Below are 22,727 nucleotides of genomic sequence, written 5' to 3' on the forward strand. Positions count from 1 at the left end.
CCTAAAAACCCATACACTCTTAGAAGAAAGAAATTGGCAGGGACAGAAAGTAGAGGTAGGACACTCCCAAAAAAAAGAAACACAGGAGTACTTGATCAATGCTCCATGGACAGGGGAAACGCACAAACAGAAAATAAAGTAAAAGTGAAGCCAGCATGTGCCGACGAAACAGGAGCCAGCAAACAAGAGTGACAATAAAGCCAAGGAATGGTAAGCAGTGGGCGTGCTTTATGCTCCCTGTATGTTAAACAAAATATCTTGCAAGTGATAGTGCATGCGCTGTCTCGGGCGAGAACTACAAATGGTAATGGTTTGAACTAAACTTAAAATGAGGAAAGAACCTATTTGAAACTTAAAGTAACATCGGAACAAGCATCTGGAAGTAAGAAGGCTCAACGTAATACCACAATAACATGCTTTATTATGAAAGGCCTGAATGTGTGGAAGTACATCTCAAGAAGGTGTGAAAGCAAATAGATTTATTGCACAATAGAAGCATTGTAGATAGAAAGGAACCACTGTAAGCAACATGGGATCGGCAAACTGAGAGTGAGTGGAATCGGCAGACTAGATGCGGCTGTTTTATTTCATGTGTGTGCCTTAATAAGCAGTCCAAGGAAGGCAGATTTTACCTTTCATCTTCCAAAGGTGGATGAAAGGGAATACAAATAAGTTGAGTAATAATGGACCATTACTCAAGCATTAATGTTTTTGCTACTACTCCTTGTCATGGAGAAGCATACACGCTTCTAAAACATGTGAGCACAGGGTACTCACTGAGATGGTAGCAGCCATGTGGTTTGTCCCCCCTGCCCTCACTGCAGATCTGTGATTTTCCAGGTATTCTTCCGCCACTAACAGCTATAACTTCCAAGTGTCAGAAAGTGGGTTATTAATGTGGGAAGGGAAAACATTATCAGCTTAAAAACAGACGCTACACAAGTCTAAATGGAATTCTGCTCAACCCCTGATTACTTTGCCACAAGCAACAGGTAAATCCTTAGAAAAATGTGTTAGGGTCAACAAGGACCAATAGTTTTAAAGTCAGAAAACCAAAATAATAATGTTGCAAAACCAATTTAGAAAAATATAGAAAAATTTAATAGGCAAAAAGATACAAAAACGATTACAATCAGGTAAGGTGAACCAAAGATGTAGATGTAAAGAATGTTAAGGCAAAAACTATAAAAAAGGAGAACACTAACGTAAAGTCTTAGTTAATGTTTGACTGGAGCCGAGGTATGATGTCTCCATGATCAAAAGGATGAACCTATAAAATGCCTGTCACTTTGCATTTCCATTTTTTAAAACAGAGAGATACTGCCCTCTAGTAAAATGGAACACAGACTAACAGAGCTGCTTCATTCATAAACTTTATAAATATTGCTAGCTGTTGGGTGGGACTGCAGGTTATCTTAGTGGATCACTTTTTACCTTATCTAATCCTGTGGCCCTAGTCTGTCTCTGAAGGCCTACAGCCTTTGGAAGTTCTAGCAGAGCAAGAGAGAAAACATTAAAATCTCATGGGTTATTTGTAGACAACCATATCGAAATACACAATGAACAGGAAAATAAAAATGAACATTGTGCACCTGGCTTGCAACCAGTCTTAACCCCTTTCTTGCCCTAAAATCTTGTTCAACACACCGTTAAATCCTGAGGAAAGCATGAGCAATCATCAAGGTAATAGTCTGGCATATCTTCAATTGGTATTATCCTCGAGAGATGCACTCATCCCCAACTGGCATATTTAATGTACTTGTACGTCTCTCCACAAGTACAGTGATACTCAACGTGCCCAGGACCTGTGAATTAAATGCTACTTAGAGGGCCTGTGGCAATGATTGTGCCACACACTTCGGTAGTACTTTAAACATGTCTTAGACCTGCCATTACAGCGTGTGTGTGCAGTTTTAAACTGCCATGTCAAACTGGCAAAATTAATCTTTTGAGAGACTCTGACCTTGCTTTTAAATACATTTAGGTCTCCCCTAGGGTAGGCCCTGGACAGGCCAGAGGGCAGGGTGCAATGTATTTAAAAAGTAGGATATGTACTTTTAAGTTTTACATGTCCTGGTAGTGAAAAATTCTTACGTTTGTTTTTCACTACTGTAAGGCCTAACTCTCCCATAGGATAACTGGAGTTACCTTATTATATTTTATAAGCGATGTTCCCAATGGGAATAGGTAGCCAGTTTATGTTTGGTGTCTCTGGAATACTAAGTTAAAATCCTAACTTAGGGCAAAGTCGGATTTTAAATAACAATTTTGAAAATGACACTTTTAGAAAGTTAAACACACACAAATGATGGAGCCATAATTTTTTTGCTCCCCATGCCATTCCAGTTTATTTGTGGGTCTTTTCCTTTCTCGTCCCAAAGAGTGCCGGGTATGCCCAGATGTGGCTCACTGTGCCACTGGATTAAAGCTAGCCTGGCTGATGGTGGGTGAAACCTCGAAACCGGTCTCCGGATGTGTGTTTCCATCCAGGGAAGACCTGGCCTGGCAGTTCGGGCTGGACTATTTCCATGGGGAGCAGGGTCATGACTGATTTGCATATGGCTGGGTTTAAACTTGAATGTCATGAGCAGCAAAACAAACGATGTATATAGGCCCAGATCTCTGTACTGGGGTGAATGTTTGACATTGTTCAGCATTCTGTCAATCAATTGTTCTTTTTGCTTTTAGGAAGTTGGCCTCTTCCTGCCTTAGCCATTTGGTACTTGTAGCCTGTCGCTGGGTCTTGAGCCAGGGCAGGAGAGGCAGGGCACCCATGCACTTCAAATGAAAGCCTCTAGAAACTTCTCCCCCACTTCAAAGGCAGAACCGGGTATAAATACTGGACCTCAGAAATCACCTCTTCGGTACACTCCATGGGGCTGTGGATACTCTGCGAGAAAGAAGCGCTGCTGTGCTGGTGAAAGGACTGCCACTCTGCTGGACTGCTGCCTTGAAGGGACTAGTGCCCTGATCTGCTGATCAGTTGAACTCTTGCCAGGGTGAGAAGGACTGGACCTGCATCTCTTGAACCCAGAACCGAAACTGACTCCAAGAGCTAGTTGGATGGCCTCCTGATCTGAAACCTAAGACACAACAGGTTTCCAACAATCTTGCAACCTGCATCTTGTCTCTGCGAGTCTACCCTGCCAAGTCGTGACACCCTGGACCTGGACCCTTGGATGTGGCTGAAGGTGCTCTGCCAGCCTCTGTGGATCCGGCAGAACCAATGCATTTCCTCTTCTGCACATCGCAAACCTGAGAAGAACCAACGGATCTGCAGTGCTGCATGGATTGGACCCATCACAAAGACATGCATCTTCACCGCAGTCCATCAGAAACACAAGTGCACGATGCATCCTTGGTGCAGGCCCTCACATTCCTCGTCGACATCGGCCTCGACGGTGAGGCCTGGCTCCGTATTGTAGCCTTGCAGCTCTTTGAAAGCAATGCATCACCCCAACTGCGCTCCGCATCCTTGACGCCGGACTTCGCATTGCAAGCTCCATCAACAGCATCCTCGATGACAATGCAGGCACTTGAATCGCAGCCTCACCGCATCTCGGAACCGACACATTGCTTTGGCTGCGCAACTCATTTTCACTGTGGATGCTCACAACACTCCACAAACCCGGATTTAAGGTACTTTGTTCAGCGGACCTAGTTAGATCTGTGTAACCGGCCCACACTTCATCTCGGTTTGCCTGAACTTGTGACTCTGTCCCGGTCCAGCGCAACCTGATATACGCAGTTGATGCTTTGTGCTTTTTGGCGCTATTTTCACAAAAATCTTTACAAATTCATAACTCCTTTGGTCTTGTTTTTCATTTATTAAAGAAAGGTCTATGTTTCTAACTTGGTGTGGAATCCTTTTAGTGTGGTGTTTCCACTTTATTATTGTTTGAATTGCTGCACAAAATCTTTACACATTGCCTCTAAGTTAAGCTTGACTGCTCTGTGCCAAGCTACCAGAGGGTTGCGCCCAGGTTAATTTAAGGTTGGCTTGTGCCTCACCCTGACGAGGATTGTAGTTGCTTCTTGACCAGGGCTCACACCCCAGTCAACCAATAACCTAATTTCTTACAATTGGGAATCAATCAATGGAATGACCTCGTAACAATGTCATATAGTTAAAACCAGTCAACAAACGCAAATCCCAAAAAATAATGAAGAGGTATTACTCATACATTAAAAGAAAGTTGGAGACTATGCAAGTCTGTAAAACATTGGTACGTAAGGAAATGGACAAAATGGTTGGACCTTGAAATCATTTTTTGCTACACATCATACGCTTCTAATGTCTACAGCCCTCCTCAGCCTCATGTTATATATTATGTTATATCATGTTGCCAGGTATATGCTGGCTAGCTATAAGGCTTTATTCATCATCTCCAGTCCCAAATATGCTGAATATCTCACATATAACTCAATGCCCACAGCAGTATTTTTTTCAAGTTAATTGTGCAGTATCTAAGCAGACTCCTAGTATTTTTGGGCAGTGTTTTTTTGTCCGCATAGGATTAAGAGCTCTATAGTAAAATCTCCATTCCCTATTGCATAAGTTACTCATAACATCCTCAATTTATTGCTTGATCAGGGCTGTTATTCCCCACAGGCAGTACCTTCTGTGTCAGTGATATTTCTCCACTACCTTAATACCTTTACTAAGCAGACCTTGCATATCACATCTCCTTTATGAGCTGACATAGAATGTGTCACGATTGGTATTAGCCAAACTCACATCATAGTTTGAAAACTTCAAAAACCAAACCAGTACAGCCACAACTTGTTGGATTTCATGATGTTTTATGTACTAATCATTATCCGCAACATTTGAAATGAAAGAGGTTGCACAGATGTCAAATGGGGTATTTCCTAGATCTTTCTACTGCTACAGTCACAACAGGGAAATTTCCAGTTGCAGTTTAATGACTTTCTCCTTTTTAGTAATGGAACTCTTTCAGCTGAGCATTTGCAAATACCATGAGAACAAGCATTGGCAAAGTCAACAGATCCTTCTTTGTCAATGCTTTGTGGGCAATGCTACTGACTATACCAGTGGTGTAGGTTTGTAAAATCTGCTGGCATTGGCAAAGCCAATAGTGGTGATTGACCATGTTAAAGGTATAGAAAACAATGTAAAAGTATACAAACCATTGTTTTCTATACTTTCAAGATGGCCGCTGTATTATGTGATTCAATATGCATTGCTTTTTGACGAGCTGGAGGTCGAAGGAGCCAACAAAAGTGCAGAAGGGCTCTCTGAACGAAGGGACAAAGGACAACACATGGACTTTCATAGAGTGCTTAACGTGAGCAGTGGAAGGATAAGCAATGGTAAGGAAGTCTTGCTCTATGGGTGGGTCAAACAGGTATTAAGGAGGAATGCCATCTAAAAAACAGCAATCTGCTGAAATTGATAAAGAAAACCACCTAATCGTGACAAAGTCTGCAACAGACAGGTGAAGCTGTTTGTTGTGAGACAGCAAAAACCATGTACGGAGAACAGAGAACTGCAATTTATTATTGAATCAAACAAGTGTGGAAAATTTGAACAAAATATCACAAAACACAATAAGAATTTCATCATTATTTTGGCAAAAACAAATTCTCCTTTGCCTCACAATATAAACGTGGCATAATTGAAGTAGTTTTCAACCACTGAGGTGGTATGCCACAATATTATGGAGTTACGCCGAATTTCCATGCACTAGAGAAACAACCCCGCCCCTCACCGACACATAAATGTAGGACTTTTTATTACCTGCCTGAAGTGTCAATAATTAAATAAGATTCTTCTCTATCCAGCCCCATCTGCCCTTACATCACTCAGAGTCTTGCATGCACCAGTGATTTGACATTCAGCCTAAAGGTGTTCTCCTACACAACAAACATGGGAGTTGGAGAATTTTTTTTGTCAGATTCACACAGAAGGCTGGCAAAAGTGGCGAATCCACTCAACACAGGCTTATTCTAGCATTTGAGAAGTATGTCCAACACTTTGGGGATTCACAATGAAGACACCGCTGCACTTGGAAAGCTGTGACAGTATGGCACTATTCCCTTCTCTTTGTAACACTAGAAAGGCACTTGTTCTAATCTTTAAAAGGAATAGTTTTCCATCTTTATCTGCAGCAGAATACTGTCTGAAAACACCGTGGTCCCTATTAGCAAACAGAAGTGTAAAAGTACGGATGGAAATTTAGATCTCCTCCTGAAAGTACTTTTACAGTTTTTTGGGGGGAATTCACAAACATTTCCAGTAGTAAGCCTGGAAAGCTGCGCCAGGTACAGTTTCCCTAGCTGCACTTCTGAAAATGTCACGAGGCTCCTATTCTACCTGTGCAGAGTTCTCCATAGTGGTCGTTAGAGCCTTCTGGGAAAATATATATTTTCTCTATAGTGAAATCATTTTCCCCGTGCACAAACCCCTTCCCATGCATGCTAAGAAACTCTGGGGAAATCCGCTCCACTTTTCATCCTATAAGTGAAGTTATTCCAGCACCTGTCTGGACTTAATCGCTGATCATCTCCAAGGTGGACGGAGTTGGAAAGGAGTTTGAGGTCCACAAACAACTGAATTTCCCTATGTGAATTTGACCCTTTGAGAATAACCACATAATATAGAATTTGTGGTTGTTCATTGCATTTTCAAATTATGTACCCAGTCCTGTAGGTGCAATTTCCTGCCATATCCTGAAATTTAAAACCATGCAAAATGTCCTATACTGGAATCGTAAGGGGACTTTCAAAATTCCAATAAACCAACGAAATAGGATGTGGAATTTCGACGTGGAATACCTGAAGTTTAAAACTCAGTTCTTAATTAAGGCCTAAATATTTCCTTTCCCTTGTCTGAATTACAAGAAATGAAAAAGAAACAAGGTCTCAGGAAAGTCGATGCAGAGTATATATTTTGTTGTCCCATGGACTACCGTTCTAAGATGGATGCAAGTGCATTTTCATATTTGTCAAAATAAACTACAAGCAAATAGGAATCCACAGTATAAGTGACCAATGGGAAGTCATACAACACAAACATGAATAAGAAAACCTTACCTCGACTACAGACTTTAGATCCAGCCTGAAGTTAAAATCTCCGAAGACTAAGTATGGAATTTTCTCATACCGGTGATCTGTAATACTAGAAAGAAAGAAAATACCCCCTTTAATATTTTCAAACGCATGACTGACACATCCACATGTGACATGCACTTCCGCTCTTGCACTGCCACAGACATTTTAAGGAATACCCATCACGCAACATTGAGAATGAAACCTCGCATCAAAGAACAAAGCGTAATCACAGGTAAATATTCATCTTTCTTTGAAAGCATGTTTGCCGCTCTTGTAACTGACATGGAATAAGGCTAGCGTTGTGGTCACTTGTATAGCGCTTTACTTTCCCTATTGTTGAGTAAGTAGCTTCTCCGTATCTACGCTAACTCTACTTTGCCACACCGAGTGGCAGCAGTAATCAATCACCCTGGAGTGACTGGTGCTAGTACAGGTTTGCAGAACCCCATGAAGGTAAGAGGCTGTGATGGATGCCATCCTGTGGTAGCTCACAGTATATTTCCTGCAACTATACTGCAATGCTGTGCACAATAATCCACTTAGAGGCTAAGCTAAAACGAGATACAGCAGAATAATTGGGTTAACCATGTGAACCTTGCAATGTCAAACATTTCCCATGTCCATTACAAAGGGACTGTTCTGCACCCAGCACCGACATTCTGGACCAATAGCATACAGGATTGACAAATATAACACCAGAGCTTATGGACCAATTCTGTATGTATGTACCCCGTTGTCTGGTCAGACCAGTGCCGGCTTAAACCCTGTGGAGGCCTCTAGGCAGTCAAAATTTCTGGCCCCTTATGCAGTCGAAATTTTCGACCCCCATCGTAAATTATCTCCTAATACGTTTTTTATTTTACCAACCAACAATTTTATTAAACCAATTTTATAAACACAAAACTAAACATGAACAATTATTAATGTTGTTAAACAATTTAAAAAAATTGTTAATAAACCAACGAAACTTTAAATATTCAATGGGTACATTACATTAATACAGCATGGTCTCTATAGAGTCTTTAATGGGAAGTTTGCGTTTCTTTGAGTCGATTCATTTTTTTTTTCTATCTTTTGGAAACAATTTAAGAAAGCTTGATTGCAATTTTCTTCCAAGATCAAATCAATATTATTTTGATTCGTTGTCGTGGGGCCCCTAAAAGGACTGGGGCCCATAGGCCGGTGCCTACTTTGCCTATGTGGTAATCCGGAACCGGGTCAGACCACCCACATGTGTGGCCAGTCTCTCGGCATGTATGTAAAATGGCCAGACTCGTCTGAAGCCATGCAATCCCTCACATAAACCGGATCGATCAACAGTTATATATTAAGTGGATCTGGAGGATGTGTAAAGATAAAATATACCCAGGTCAGAATTACCTTATGAAACTGCTTTAAAAATGCATCTTCTATATATTACGAGAAATGTGTTATTGATTTTTTCGCACATTTTCAAAGCATAATGATGCTGGATGGAGTGCAATCAGGTGTGCCACAAAAATGATTATCATTCTGAGACCGCTTTGGTGCGCGCAGAGGCCATTGGACGAGATATTTATGAGACCGTTTAACAAATCTGCTCCCGCTGCAGCTGATAGATTTGCTGACTTTAGCTTTGACATACTGGAATATTTACAAACTTTGCAACTGTGACAGATTGTGTGTACGCAGTTTTCAAGCTTCTTTGAGTCTGCACACAAGAAACGCGCCACGGCTCATCAACGCGGCCGCGGCACTAACCAGAGACAATTAAATTAATGCAGTTAATGCTGTATACAAGGTCCTTTAAATGAAGAGTTTAGGCTGGAGCCGCATCAAGGGTGAGCACTAATCTAATGGCCTTGTAACAAGTAGCACAGTTTTAGGTCGCGGGGAAGGGGGAGGGCTGCGGGTTGGTATTTACAATTCTAGTTGGTATCCCGGCACTTAGATCCAGCTATTACAAATTATTCACCCCAAAACAAGGAATAACATGCTTACCTGATACGGTACAAACCCACAGACCCATCTCTATTCTAGGTCAAATAACATGTCATGTTCTACTCATGTTTACCAGTGGGGGGTGGTGGTGGGGACGGGGGTAGGATGTTGTATGCTTGAGAGAATAATTCTCGCTCCCTCCAAGAAATGGCAGACATATTGTTGGGTTAGTAGAAATATCTCCATATGAAATGTTATATTTGTGGATTTGTATGATATTATCTCTACTGTATTCTAACTATCTATAATACAAGGTTTAATACATATTGTATACTATCTACATCATCTCTTCCCTTGTCCACCTTTACTATTTCTTCCTTTCCAGATTTTATGGGCATCTCAGATATTGTATCTTTTGATATATGTATTCTAATTTTTGTGTTTAGAAATACGAGATGTTAACATTTCATAGTAATTTGTACGGCCATAATTTGATTTATTGTTTACTTCTCCTTTTTTGGACGTATCGTTTATATATTGACATGTACTTCTCAATAAAAATATGCAAAAAAAAGAAATGGCAGGTATCAGGTAAAGGCTGGGCTGTGATGATGCTCGCAGCCCTGCCTGCGGTTTTACCAGGTGCATATCTGCACTGGACAATATTCTGCCTGGAGTTTCTGTGCCAGGGATAATTCGGTGCAGTTAAATCACACCTGCTAATCCCACACTACACATGGCCAGGTGGGGGGGTGGTGGTAGACCTGAGACTCGCTGTGGCTGAGAATCACCTGTTACGGTGTGGACAGGAACAAAAGCATCAGCTGGTGCACTGGCCACCAGGAGCCAAGACTGGGAGTGATGGGATTCTTGCCTTTTTCATGCCTCTGGCAACAATGAGAGTTCAAACTCCAGACAAGGAAGAATATAATCAAAGTAACTTTAATATTGTTTATGAGTAGATGAGAGAGGATGGTTTAAGTTAAATGGAAATGTTTGTCAACTAATCTGCTTATTGCCCAAACCATTCCTATGATCAAGATGCTACAGTGAATTACAGACTCAATGTTCTCTTATATTAATTTGTGAAGGTAATCACCGGCAGATGAGTAGGGAGAGGCAGAAATGGCACAAACAGTTATACTCAAAGATGGTTTTAATAAAACTAGAGATCAACATGCCGAATAAATAAAATGCGTCAAATTTTTATTACCAATGGGCATTCCAGTCCAAGAACAGATTCCATCCAAACCTGTTTCAACATGCCAACTTTTTCTAAGGACCGCTCTACAACTTTAGTGCCTACGTTGCCTGAAGTAGACGTGGTTCCTTCCTGAGTCTTCCCTTTGGCTCTGGGTTCTCTAAGGCTTCTCCATACTTGTATTCTACTAAATACTCTGTAGCATATACAGTTCCCCCAATCACCTTAGTGTCAATCCACTCTTGATAAAAGCGTACCTCATTAGCGCTCTCCGTTTGGTCTCTCAACTGCCACGCTGCACTGTCTTGGGTTGCTTCCTTCCTGACTTTCATTCCCACTCTGTACTGCCTGGTGTCCCCTAACATGAAGTTAGTAGATCTAAACATAGTTTGTTAGGGGATTGTATTTCGTTCTAAATTATAGTTTGTTCTCCACAGGGACTGGTCTCAGACACAAGCACACTCTGACCCAACTGTAGAAGAAACTTTCTTAGGGTTTGATTTTAAAAACTGGTCACTCCATAATCAATGTCTGCTTATTAACAATGATGGCTGATTAGCCAGAAACCGGTCCCAGGATGCTTGTTTTTGGTACAGGGAAGACATGGCTTGGCAGTTCGGGCTGGACTGTTCCCATGAGGCACAGGGTCAGACAGATTTGCATATGGCCATGTCTGAACTGGGGTGGCGGAGTGAGCTAAAGAATGATGATGGATTAAACCCAGATCAGTTGACTGAGGGTGAGTGCTTGCAATGTTCAACACTCCGTCCATCATCCCCTTTGGTTTTGCTTTGTTCGCCATAAGTTGGCAGGGTATGCCCAGACGTGGGTCCCTTGCTCACTTTGCCACTGGATTCAAGCTAGCCTGGCTGATGACGGCTGATTAGGCAGAAACCGGTCCCAGGATGCTTGTTTCCGGTCCAGGGAAGACATGGCTTGGCAGTTCGTGCAGGACTGTTTCCATGAGGCACAGGGTCAGACTGATTTGCATATGGCCATGTCAGAACTGGGGTGGCGGAGTGAGCTAAAGAATGATGATAGATTAAACCCAGATCACTTGACTGGGGGTGGATGCTTGCAATGTTCAACACTCCGTCCATCATCCCCTTTGGTTTTGCTTTGCTTATTAACAAAGCATCTTATTAGAAAAATACTTTACAGTCAACAGCCAAAACCTCAAAATCGACACTCACTAGACATATCCCTCAGAAGACAGGTACAAGATTCCAACACTAATCTAGTAATAAATGCAATTTCTTACGGATTTCACATTCAGCGCTGCTCAAAGTTTCTCTGTCTCTGCAAGCACTTTTTACCCAAACTTCCGTCAAGACCAGCCAGAAAATGGAAATGTGTTCAGAATCATCCTGTGACCATAAACCACTCAAAAAAAGAGTATGCCACAAACCCAACAGGTATCACAGAAAGCAGTTCAACACATTTGAGGACCACATGTCCAGCATCAACAACAGCGAGAACCACTCCTCCACCTTCTGCTTTTGTTTCTTCTTTATCCCACATCCTTTCAGCCTCCTAGATCATCCAACCTCGTGCAGTCAGCTTCAGGGTGAAGCAAATTGTAATTGGGGTTTATTCACCCACTTAAACTCCCAAGCCACAATCAACCGTATGCATTGGAGACATGGTTAAACATTGTCCCCGTCCAACTAAAAATCATCTTAAAAATAATGTGTGTTTATCAAGGATATCAAAAAGGGAAAATTACATTTTTAGGTCTAGCGTTAGCCAAGACCTTTTAAAGTATATCTATAATATGCATACTTTCAGAGGCTTTCAACCAGCCCTCTCCATCCACTGGTTTGTTGTTTTGTCATTCACATGTTTTCTTCTGCCACTACAGCACTGAGCATGGGTCATTTGGTTAGCCCACTTTAGCCATTGGCTAACTTCACTGTGAGCTATGGCATTCCACTCCTTCGCAAACAGCACTCCCACACAAAGTAGTTCCCTTCAGTACCAGGGAGTGCTATGGCAAACTGTGCTGCCAACATTTATTTTGCCTTTAGCCCATGTTTATTTTTAATGTTGATTAGCGCCTGGCAGCTTCTCAATAACAAAGTTTTACTAAATCCATGGCACAACAAAACAAGCACTGAAAAAGTCAAACTGCTATGTCGCCAACACCTGAAGGAGTGGAGACAACCGAAAGCAAACAAAATATGCGGCCTAGCTTTCTTTCTGTACCTGCCCATGAGACCCACACTCTTGAGGTCTCAGCTGCTACCTATAGTAGTGCAGTGCCATGGGCAGCCACCGAGACCTCATGCTACCACTAACTGACATCTATGCTTTTCAGTAATGGTACTTCTTGTACATGCTGGAAATGATTTTTGCCAGGTAACTTGAGATGTTGGCTTGATGGCAAGATGTCTACCATAGATTGAGGAGGTGATGGGTTCCATGAATGGATATCTGGAACCGTAAATTGTATTGCTGTACAATCTGGCTTTAATAATGCGTTACTCAGTTATACAAAAGCTTAGCAAGCTACGAGCTCATTGCTAGCACACATGTCACTTTTTCACAATGAACATAATTTGTGGATTGCTGTTTTTAAGTAAAGAGTGGATCCATAACTCAATTACCTTAACTTGCAAAATAGGGACTGACTGAAGATAAGCGACCCCCCTCCCCAGACCTAAGTGCTATATAAAATAGCGGACTAAGTAAACAACTCTATACATTTTTATATTTTATTTTTTTGGTTAACTGGCTAAAATGTCATTGACCTAATAACCCTTGGTCCATGCAGGATTAAACAGAGTATTTATTTATTTTTAGGCTGGTGGTTTACATGTTCGTCATGAACAGAATTCAAATACCATTTAACATAACTAGGCTTTTCCCTGTGTCATTTTGTATCCATTGCTGATCAATGGTAAATTAAAATTAGCTGAAAGTGTGTTCAACCTGCAGTCACAGTAAACACACAAATCACTTCTCTCTACACTTCTTGAATAGCAGAGCTATGAAAAATAGCAAAGCAGTAAAACAGCACTGAGACATTTTGAGGAAAACATATTACAGGAACCATTTCTATACCCCTTTCCCTTAAATGTAAAAGCTTTCCTAGAGGTACAATTATTGTATGTGATGGTGATGTTCTACTGAGCATTTAAAAGCTGAGGCATTCATGAATGAACACAGTGCTTCCTTGCTTGCTTTCTGTAGTACAGCATTACAGATTTTTCAATCAAATATACTTTAATTGCTTATAGTTGGATGATCCGATTAAAGGCTATGAGGTCACATATTACTGATCGGAGGACTTTAGTGAAGGACAATGGAATTTTAAAGGCAGCTTTGTTAAGGATTAAAGGACATGTCAGCTGACCTTAATTTATCTATAGAGTGCTGCTTACATTGCCAAGCAATCATAGAAAGGCCGGGGCATTTAAGGAAAATATCAGTTTTAGAAGCACTGAGCGATCCTTAGTGCAAACGAGTATTTGGAGCTGGCTTCATGAGTTGGCTGCAGGCACTGCTCTGTAATATGGACAAAAGAACCAAGGAGCGATTATATAATCCTTGTTGGACACTAGATTTCTTCGGGTCAATACTGTACAATTTTTTTACAAACAGCTATTAGGACATTGGAATGTTGAGCACTCCATTGAAAACAATGGAGTGCTCCAGGGTTCTAATGGCCGGTGAAAGCCTGGTGCATCAACATTTCAATGTTTAACAAAGACCCTATGGAGCCCGAGGGGATTTCAACCCCCCCCGGGCTCCATGATGCCTTTGTTTTACAAATTCGAACATTCTGTCATCTAGGGGTGGAATGTTCCAACAGCCTTAGAGGCCTTTATACTGGGCGCTACCTGCCATTAAAGGCCCGCGCCCTTGTTAAAGGCCCGAGCTGAACGGGCCTTTAATGGTCGTTAGAGACCGCTACGGCAGGCTCTATGGCTATAGTAGTGACCGTGCTGTGTTTAGCTGGAAGGGATATCCCCCCACCAGCCGAACACACTACCTGCAAGCAACCTTTTGTGGCACATGAGACTCATATGCCTTAGCTCCCTAAAATGTCTCTTGCCTCTTACCACAGCTGAAAAAAATGCCAAAGCAATATATCCCATTCAGCAGTCGATAAGAGCACACCACTCATAATTAGACCTCAGCTTTGTTGGTCTATAGCTGGCCGGGTTAATGGGAGCAAGAAGACCTGTTTGGATGAGGTGGATCCTTCAGGACAGCAGTCTGTGCCCTATAATAGGATGAGTACCGCACAACTGCTGAGTGAATAACACTGCCAGGCCATCCTGTATGGACAGAGCACCCCTACCCCATTTTAGGGGGGCAGCGCTTAGGATCCGGGGCCTCCATGGCCCGGGCCCCTTCTCGATCTGGTGACGTGCCGGCCAAGGGCAGTTTGGTGTCGCCTCCCCTCGCGAGAGGTGGGGTGGGACAACACACTAAATGCACTATGTCGTGGGAGTGTCGTGTAACTTCCGCCCGCTGCCGCGGTCATGGAGGTATACAGATTGCCTGCCCCTTGGCCTCTTTTTGGACCTGGCCATCACGGCAGCAGCGTGCAGACCTGCCTGTTTCTTACCTTACTGTAATAAAATCTGCTCCACCAAAACCAAATTTCTTTCCGTAAGTTCTGTTGGTGCCTCATTTGGGTGGTGTGGGGGTACGGGCCAAACTAGGGGTATCTGGGTCCTAAGAGAAGGATCCTCGCAGCACAATTAGAAAATAACAGAAATAATGGCTGGCCTTTTATCCAGTGCATTATATTGCATTAGTACCATTTCAATGTGCAAAAAAAAATAACAAAATGTACTATTTACCCAATTTATGATATTCAATTTTCCAACTGGCAGCGGCACCCAAACTCGTGACCAGCAGATCACGGCCTGTTTCAGTAGCAAACGTTTAACTCGTAGCGCCATCCTGTCAGTAGAAGACGGAAGAAAAATATCATCCGAGTCACTAGGCATGAGTTATTGTTTCTGAAATCAGACCCGCAAGGGGAAAAATTGAAAAAGTTGATGAATCCATCACTGGAGAGCATGTCCTCAGTATAAAAGAAGGAGTTATCCAAGGAGGGAAGATTTACTATATGGTACTGTTGAGTGACAGCGGTCACCAGGAGCTTCTGCCTCAACACTAACACCAGATTAAAATGAGTTACTACCAAGGCCCAACGGTGCAACCACACCACCGAGAAAGTAAAACACCTACAGCAGTAAATTATAGCTGGTCTTCATCACAACAGAGTAAATTTCTAACGCTGGTTTTTATACTCAGTATTTCCTGTAACTACAATTTTTTCCTTTTGAATATGCCGTGAATCAAGTAACCCCTTGAATGCTGTGATAGAACACCCAACCAGGCAATAAATCTCAAAGATGCTTAAAAAAAAAAAGGCCAGCCATGTCACCTGCATACATTTCAATCTTCCTTAGCTGAGGGACGGAGCGCTATTTCATGTCGGATTTTATTTGCTGCCAGTTTACGCTTATGAAAAGAGCCATAATGCACTTTGGGACCAGGCTGGCTTCTGTCGTCCTTATTTATGAAGAGGCTGTCTTTGACTATCTGACTCACAAATTGATGTGGACAAATGCTGCTGCACGAAGGGATCAGGGGGAGTCAATGGGCGGCTTATCTGTGCATTGCCTTTAGGAAAGTACAGCCTTGGAAGGGAAAAGTATCAGCACCAGTTCTGAGTGTCCTCATTAAAGACAAAACCACGATAATAAGGTGCAAAATACACCCAAGAATAACGAGCCCAGTCTTGCCTAAAAAAGTTTACTTTTTAGCACAAAAAAAAGCAATTACCACTTTTACCTAGAAAAGAGAAAATGATATGGTAATAAATAAATAATTAACATCGCATTTACATGCATGGCCATGATGATCAATCACTTATTTAGAAATCCATATTTCCTAAAAATTAGAGAAAAATACAGAGATTATTTGTGCGGATGAGAGAGAACAAATTCGATTGAGGGCACTGCACAATTTTGCAAGGGGTGACAAAACATATACAGTGTTGGCGATTAAACTGGAGTAATGTAGTGCTGGTTAAGAATGAAACTCCAAGCACCAAATCCCTTACAGGATCTACTTTCCGACAATAATATTGCAACATTTTGTTTTAGAACGGAATGAAGAAAACTGGCCCTGTTGGAAAAAGATGCTGGGCCACAAATTGAACCAAGTACTTAATCACTATTTTTTTTTTTTAAATAAAATATGCTCGATGCATATTCCCACTCTTCACACTTGTCAAGAAGAGCAACATTAAGTTTCTCCACACCTGGTTACATGACAAACTAAAAACAGTATGAAATTAGGCCCAAGCGAAATTTACATTTCCCAAAATCATGCTATAATGCCACATTGCGCATTTACACAGCGCAGGTGATTGGGAACAAACCAAACAACCAGAATGTGAGTGCTTGTTTGTCATGGCAATTGTGGGGTTTGTGCTAAAAAACCTGTAGACAAAATGTGTCCTTGTGTCAAAAGTAAACGCGAGGACTAATTTTGCACTTAAATACACCAATTAATCATAGATTTGCATATCCCAAAAATTCACATAATTGTGTAAAAGCAAATTATGAGACCATAGCACACCCCTGTCCTCACTCAGTGTTTTTACTCTATTGCAAAACCTAAATTTGAAGTCAACCTCGTTTGATGTTTTTACTTATGTAAAAAAAAAAAACTATAACAAAAGCGGAAGCGGTTCACCTCCCCCACCACACTCTAACCCCCCCCCCCCCCGCCCCCCTCTTCCCAGGTCTGCCAAGGCTGGTTGCTGTTCCCAGTCCGGCCCTGACACACCCTTCCCAAAGATTGGGCATGGATGTCTGCCACAAAAGGGCTGAGCACAACCCATGGATCTGTGAAATCCTAGGCGTTCTCCAGACCACAGATCAGATGAATTCCCAGCAACCTCTCTTACACTGCCCTGCATATACAGCACTTTAAAGGCCTGACTACAAGTGGCCCATTACATTGTGAACCCTGTGTAAACACCTGCTTCTGAAGGGAAAAACTTTTATAAGTTGGGATGGAAAAGTCCTCTACATGGTAATGGACATGCCCCCTGCCCTGAGTGCCCCAACTATACTAATGTCTGGATCCCTAATGTGGATTTTTGTTGTCATAGGCAAACTCGGACCATGCGTGTACACCATGACACAGGCTTGTCTCACGGATAGCAGACCAGGAGGGGCATCCAAAGGGCTACCCTCATAGTGGTGAAAGACTACTGCCTTCACCAGGATTTAAGCAACACAAGTGCAGTGGTGGCAGCATACCGTGTAGTGATCAGTAGCAGTGAACAGGTCCTCTTTAACTCATCACTGGAGTGAGGCCTACAGGCACACTCATTTTGAAGTTCTGCTTCTTTGTGCTTAATTCGCCCTTGTCATACATCAGTTTGGTCTGCAGTGCTGCAAGGCACATGGATGGTTTTACATGTGCTAGCTGTATATGTGTCTGTGAATGGTACAGTACAGGGATAATGCAGTACTGTGCAGTGTGTGTATGTTATGTGCATGTACTGGGGTATGTGTGCCTGCGGGTGGTAAAATACATGAAGGATGTAGTGCTGTGCAGTGGACATGGTATATGTGTGCGCTGGGTGCATCTGTGCATGTGAGTGGTACAATACATAGGTAATGCAGAACTAGACAGTGCACATAGGCCATTTGCATGTGCTGGGTGTGCGTTTGCCTGTAAGCAGTACAATACATGAAGTGTGTAGCTGCTGTGCAGTGTGTGCATGCTGTATACATGCATTGAGTGTATGTGTGCATGTGAATGGTTCAATACATGGAGGACCCTGGGTGCCATTTTGGGAGACCTGGGGTAGCATGGTGAAACATGAGGAGAGGAGGAAGAGGAATCCCCCAGACAGATGTGCGTATTGCTATATTCCTATAAGCTGGTTGGCACACACTGGGGAGGGCAGAGCCACGCTTCCCCAGTATATGTCAAAGGGTGTTCTTTGATTCTGAGCGAGGTCACAAGGAAGGGCTTTGGGCACATCTCAGGAAGGAGATGGGGCTGATAAGAGAATCATAAAGAGTAGGACTGAGGCACTACGTTAACATTTTGATACAAATATCACTGTGGCTGACATCCAGGTGTGAACTTTAGTCATTCTCATGTTGTGGGGCTGTTCTGACAGACTGCTTTGCAGAAGAAGAGAGGGCAAAGGAGTGGACACTTCAAAAGGAAACATACTCCCAACATAAACTTCAAAGTTTTAGACACTAAATCAAATTTGGTGTCTGGAAATAGACTATAACAAGGGGACTTGAGACCCCTAAAAGTGTCAACTGCAAAGCAGCCAGATGGGCTGTGTGAGGAGAGGAAGCTCTGCAGGACTGCTGCCTTTAGCCATGACTGGCAGCCAAGGCCCAAGACCACCTGCCCAGGAGCTTTGAGCACCATCGCCTTCCTGTTTGCCAAAACCAGTGTGCCCTGGGACGGAGGGAAGAGCATTGGAGGGAGGGAGGTCCAGTGGGGGGACCTGTCGAGTGGACTCCCTTTCTGAGATATGAGGAGACAGCTGCTGCATCGATCGAATTGTTGCCCATATGCAGGATGAAGTTGGGACCCTAGTATGCCAGAGGAGGGCTTCCGTGAAGTGAACTGTGTACATCGGTGAGCTGATTGGGCCGGAGTCCAGGTGCAGTAAGGTTCTGCCAACCCCGTATGTCAGGAGGGGCAACCGTGAGAAGACTGCTATGCTGTGAGGGCTGTAGTCCTTGTTCTGTGGGGAGCTGTGGCCCCATATGCCAGCAGGGACTGCTGCTGAGCAAATCAATTTGCATATCTGGCCAGAACCCTGTGCAGTGGATACACAATGACCCGTATGACAGACCGGGTCATCTGAACCAGTCAATGTGGGGACCCATGCACATCTACACTGGGACGAAGGACTCACATCAGGATCTTTGAACCATCCCCCAACCACGGGACAGACTGGAGACTTACCCTGCAAGGAGGAGCCACAAAGAACCTCTGGTTGCTGTGGTGGGGCAACCGCATGTGAGGAACTCTATGATAGCGGAGTGCTGCCCATCTGGGTCGTATGCAGCGAACTCACCGGAACCAGCTGTTGCTGCTCCAGCACATGCGGAAGGGGCGCGCTCAGGTACTCTGGTCGATCCAATCCTGCAAGTGCAGGTAAGACTCATTTTCACCCAGTCAGCCCTGGGGGACCTTGCTGGCTAGATAGTGTTGCAGCATTGGAACACTGTTGACTTTAATATAGAGTCAGAGTCGACTCTTGAGACTCAGACTACTACCCTGGATGTTGCCTATAGTGGATGGGCAATAACCACTGTTGCTAATAGCAAGGATGGAGTGGGACTCAGGGACCCACCTAAAGAAACACTAGAGCTCTGACCTCAAGGGGACTGTGCAGTTGTTTTTTGATGTCGTATTTCTTTTTGTGTTGGTAGCGGTAAAATAAAATACTTCTTTTATCACAAAAGTAAGTATTTGACTGGACAATCATTTATTGCTACTGCTGCATGCATGTTGACTTGTGAGCCCGTGTTCACTTCCACGTATCCACCCCCCCCCCGGGAACATTGCTTGTCCACTTTACTACTGAGAGTCAAGTGCAGAAGGGGTACTTGGCCCAGTTGCTTCAGGTCCATAGTAGGTCGGGCCTGACACATCAGGAGTAAAAGGGCTCAATCCCCATGGTTAGGCTAAGTAATCCCTGCTTGCGGTGCAATGTTTATTGCACTCATTAATGACTGGTTGGGACAATGCACCATCCATTACACTTGGGCAGGTCAAATCATCCAGAATTTAACAAGATAAAGATGTTTACTTGGACATACATATTTCATTACCCAAAATGTTCGGATAATCAATGATTATCACACTCCATTCCGAACTTCTTTGTGCTGGACTCTATCAGATGGACTCATTATCACATACAGCATGGGACATACCTAATCAGTCCCTAAGTGTATTCTACAATATTCTTTAAAACCCAGGCACATCAGTATTCCACTGGATTACCAATGCACCCTTGATGCAGGGGTAATATGATGCTTGCCATTCTCCCAGTATCTCATGACGTTTCTTCTGTAGCTTGCCACCTACATGTAGCAAATTCTGTAAAGTCAACTAAAAAATCTCATTGAGGTGTGGAAGATGGGACTCTAGGTGTGCAATTTTGAACTGGTTCAGGCACCCTCTCGCTCCTGACATGTTGTCTCTCTAGTCAACACTGCTTGGAATATGCTTCAATTTTAATTATGTTATGTAACACCTTATTTATACAGTGCACCATTCACCAATTTAGATCTACTCTCTGTATTTGTGATTCATCTGAAAGCGATATCTTACTGGGTGCAAAATCATTCTGTAACCACATCCGGTGTGGATATATTGATTTGGAGGGAGTGGATTATCCTTAGTGAGGTATTTCATGAGATAAGCGACAGAAGGACATTACAACTGAACCCATGTGAGAAGGGATTGTGTGGTGTGTCATTCAGCCCTCCACAACATGTCAGCTGATATTGCCCAAGTAAGCTCTTCTAGGTGGACCTCTTGTGGCTTAGTGCTTATTGTATTGTTTTAATATCTTTACATATCTGAAACAGATGGCTGCACTGTTGAGGCTCTATTAGTTGTTCCAGTCTGTGAGATACTTATCCTAAGATTGAGTTTGCATCAAGCAGTGCAGTGTTGACCAGTGCCCTGCATTTCTAAGGTTGGGTGGATAGATACTTCTAGGCTCCTGTTCAAGGTCCTGAGTGTCAAGAGCTGTCCTAGAGTGGTTGATTCGAGTCCCTTGTCCTGTTCCAATGTTTCCCTGTTTCCAGCTAGTCATTTGCCACAGTGCCCAAGCCCCATGCTGGGGACCCCTAAATCTTAGTTAGGATGTTTGGTACTTTGGGACCTATTCATCATTTGCATTAGGAATTCTTAATTCTACGGCTGTAATACAGTGTGATGTGCAGGTGATTGGTTGGTGAACTGCTGAAATTTACTAACGAGTGTGATCTTTTTCGAACTCACTAATTGTCGTGTGTGATACAGATCGCAACACTTATAATTAAAATCCTTGATGAAAATTATCCCTGTGTAGAGATCCAATTTACTGAGCTCCTTAATGAGTGCCAAAGTGTTGTAGTTGCATATACTGAATGTTATAAGAATGCTGAAGGATCCCCCTATGCTGGGTGAGCTGAGTCCCGGTGGATGTGGCGGGGGTCATAAAGAAAGTTATAAGAAAAAGGGAAGGAAGAGAATGGGAGGAAAAAAAGGATAGGGAAGAAAGGAACAGTTGAGAAGTGGAGTGAGGAGAAAATAAGTATACACAGGAAAAGTAAGGAGAATAAAGAGAAAGAGGGAGTAAGAAAGGCGTGGAGGCAAACAAGAAGGAAGCTGAGAAGGGCCTTGGACAGAGAGAAAGAGGTTGAAAAGACAGGGAAGCACAGTGAGGAAAGAACAAGAATTGGAGAAAAAGAGATGGAAGTCAGGCGAAGAGACAGAAAGGAAAGAAGGAGAGGAAAAGGGACAAGAAAAAGAAAGAGAGAAACGGGAGGGAAGGAAAGAGTAAAGGACAAAGAAAGCATCAGAAGGAAAGGAAGAATAAAATAAGAATAAAAAGAATGGTCGGGGGAAAAAGGTATGAGAAGAAAGAAAGGGAAAGAGACTTATGCCTTACAGCACACCAATGGCATACACCACATAGCTGGGTCTTTTGGCTTTACTCTTAAAAATAAGGCCTAACCAAACAGAAATGTCTTCAATTTTGTACGGAAGGCAATCATAGAGGGGGGGGATGTCTTATCTCAAGAATTAAGAGTTCCAGATTGAAGAATCCTGAATAAAGTTCCAGATTGGTAAAGCCTGAACCAAAAAACTGTTTCCTCTTCATGTGAAATTAGTTTGGGAAAAATCACAAGGAATTTGTCCTTTTTCCATAAATTACAAGCAATAAAGTAGACATGGATTTTGGGAATGAAATTAATGCAAGCACCTACAGGACATGCAAACCCAACTTAAAGAGTATGCACTCTGCTAAACGGTGGCAATGCAAAGAGCATCATGCCACTGAAGGAGGACCGCTTGTTCCTAAGCCAAATATTTCATCTACTGCAGTAATTTCTGTTTTTGGTAATCGCGGAAGAAGTGACTTAAAAAGATCAGCATAAAGTAAGTTACATTAGTCCAAATGACTTTTAATAGCAGCCTGTACCAAAAGGGAGCACTTTGTGGGGAAAACCAAGGGAGAATGACTTCTGTGACCTTAGGTGGTAGTATTATGAGGCAAGGGAGGTATCAGCATCCAGAAAATTATCAGGACTGAAAATATTAAGTGGTTTAATAGCTCTTGGTGCAGATCTGCCTTTAGGTCTGAAAATAATGATCCCAATTTTGGAGCAATAAGTTTGTAAGCAATTCTTTACCTGAACACTCAGTAGTACCTTTTCAGGGTTTATGATGGTGTTGGAACCAGAAGAAACTCAGACATATACCTGAGTGTAATCAGAGTAATATCGATCCA

General features: G+C 42.7%; 1 protein-coding gene across 2 annotated transcripts in view; it reads right to left on the minus strand.

Annotated features, from left to right (window-relative positions):
- INPP5A (inositol polyphosphate-5-phosphatase A) overlaps positions 1 to 22,727 on the minus strand; it is a 1,511,403-nt gene that overhangs the window by 455,528 nt on the left and 1,033,148 nt on the right. For both annotated transcript variants that reach the window (XM_085606194.1, XM_085606193.1), the window contains exon 9: positions 7,057 to 7,141. In XM_085606194.1, the coding sequence (XP_085462320.1) occupies positions 7,057 to 7,141 (85 nt within the window). The remainder of the gene's footprint in view (positions 1 to 7,056; positions 7,142 to 22,727) is intronic.

This window comes from Triturus cristatus, chromosome 1_2, assembly GCF_964204655.1.
Source record: "Triturus cristatus chromosome 1_2, aTriCri1.1, whole genome shotgun sequence".
Classification (NCBI taxonomy): Eukaryota; Metazoa; Chordata; class Amphibia; order Caudata; family Salamandridae; genus Triturus; species Triturus cristatus.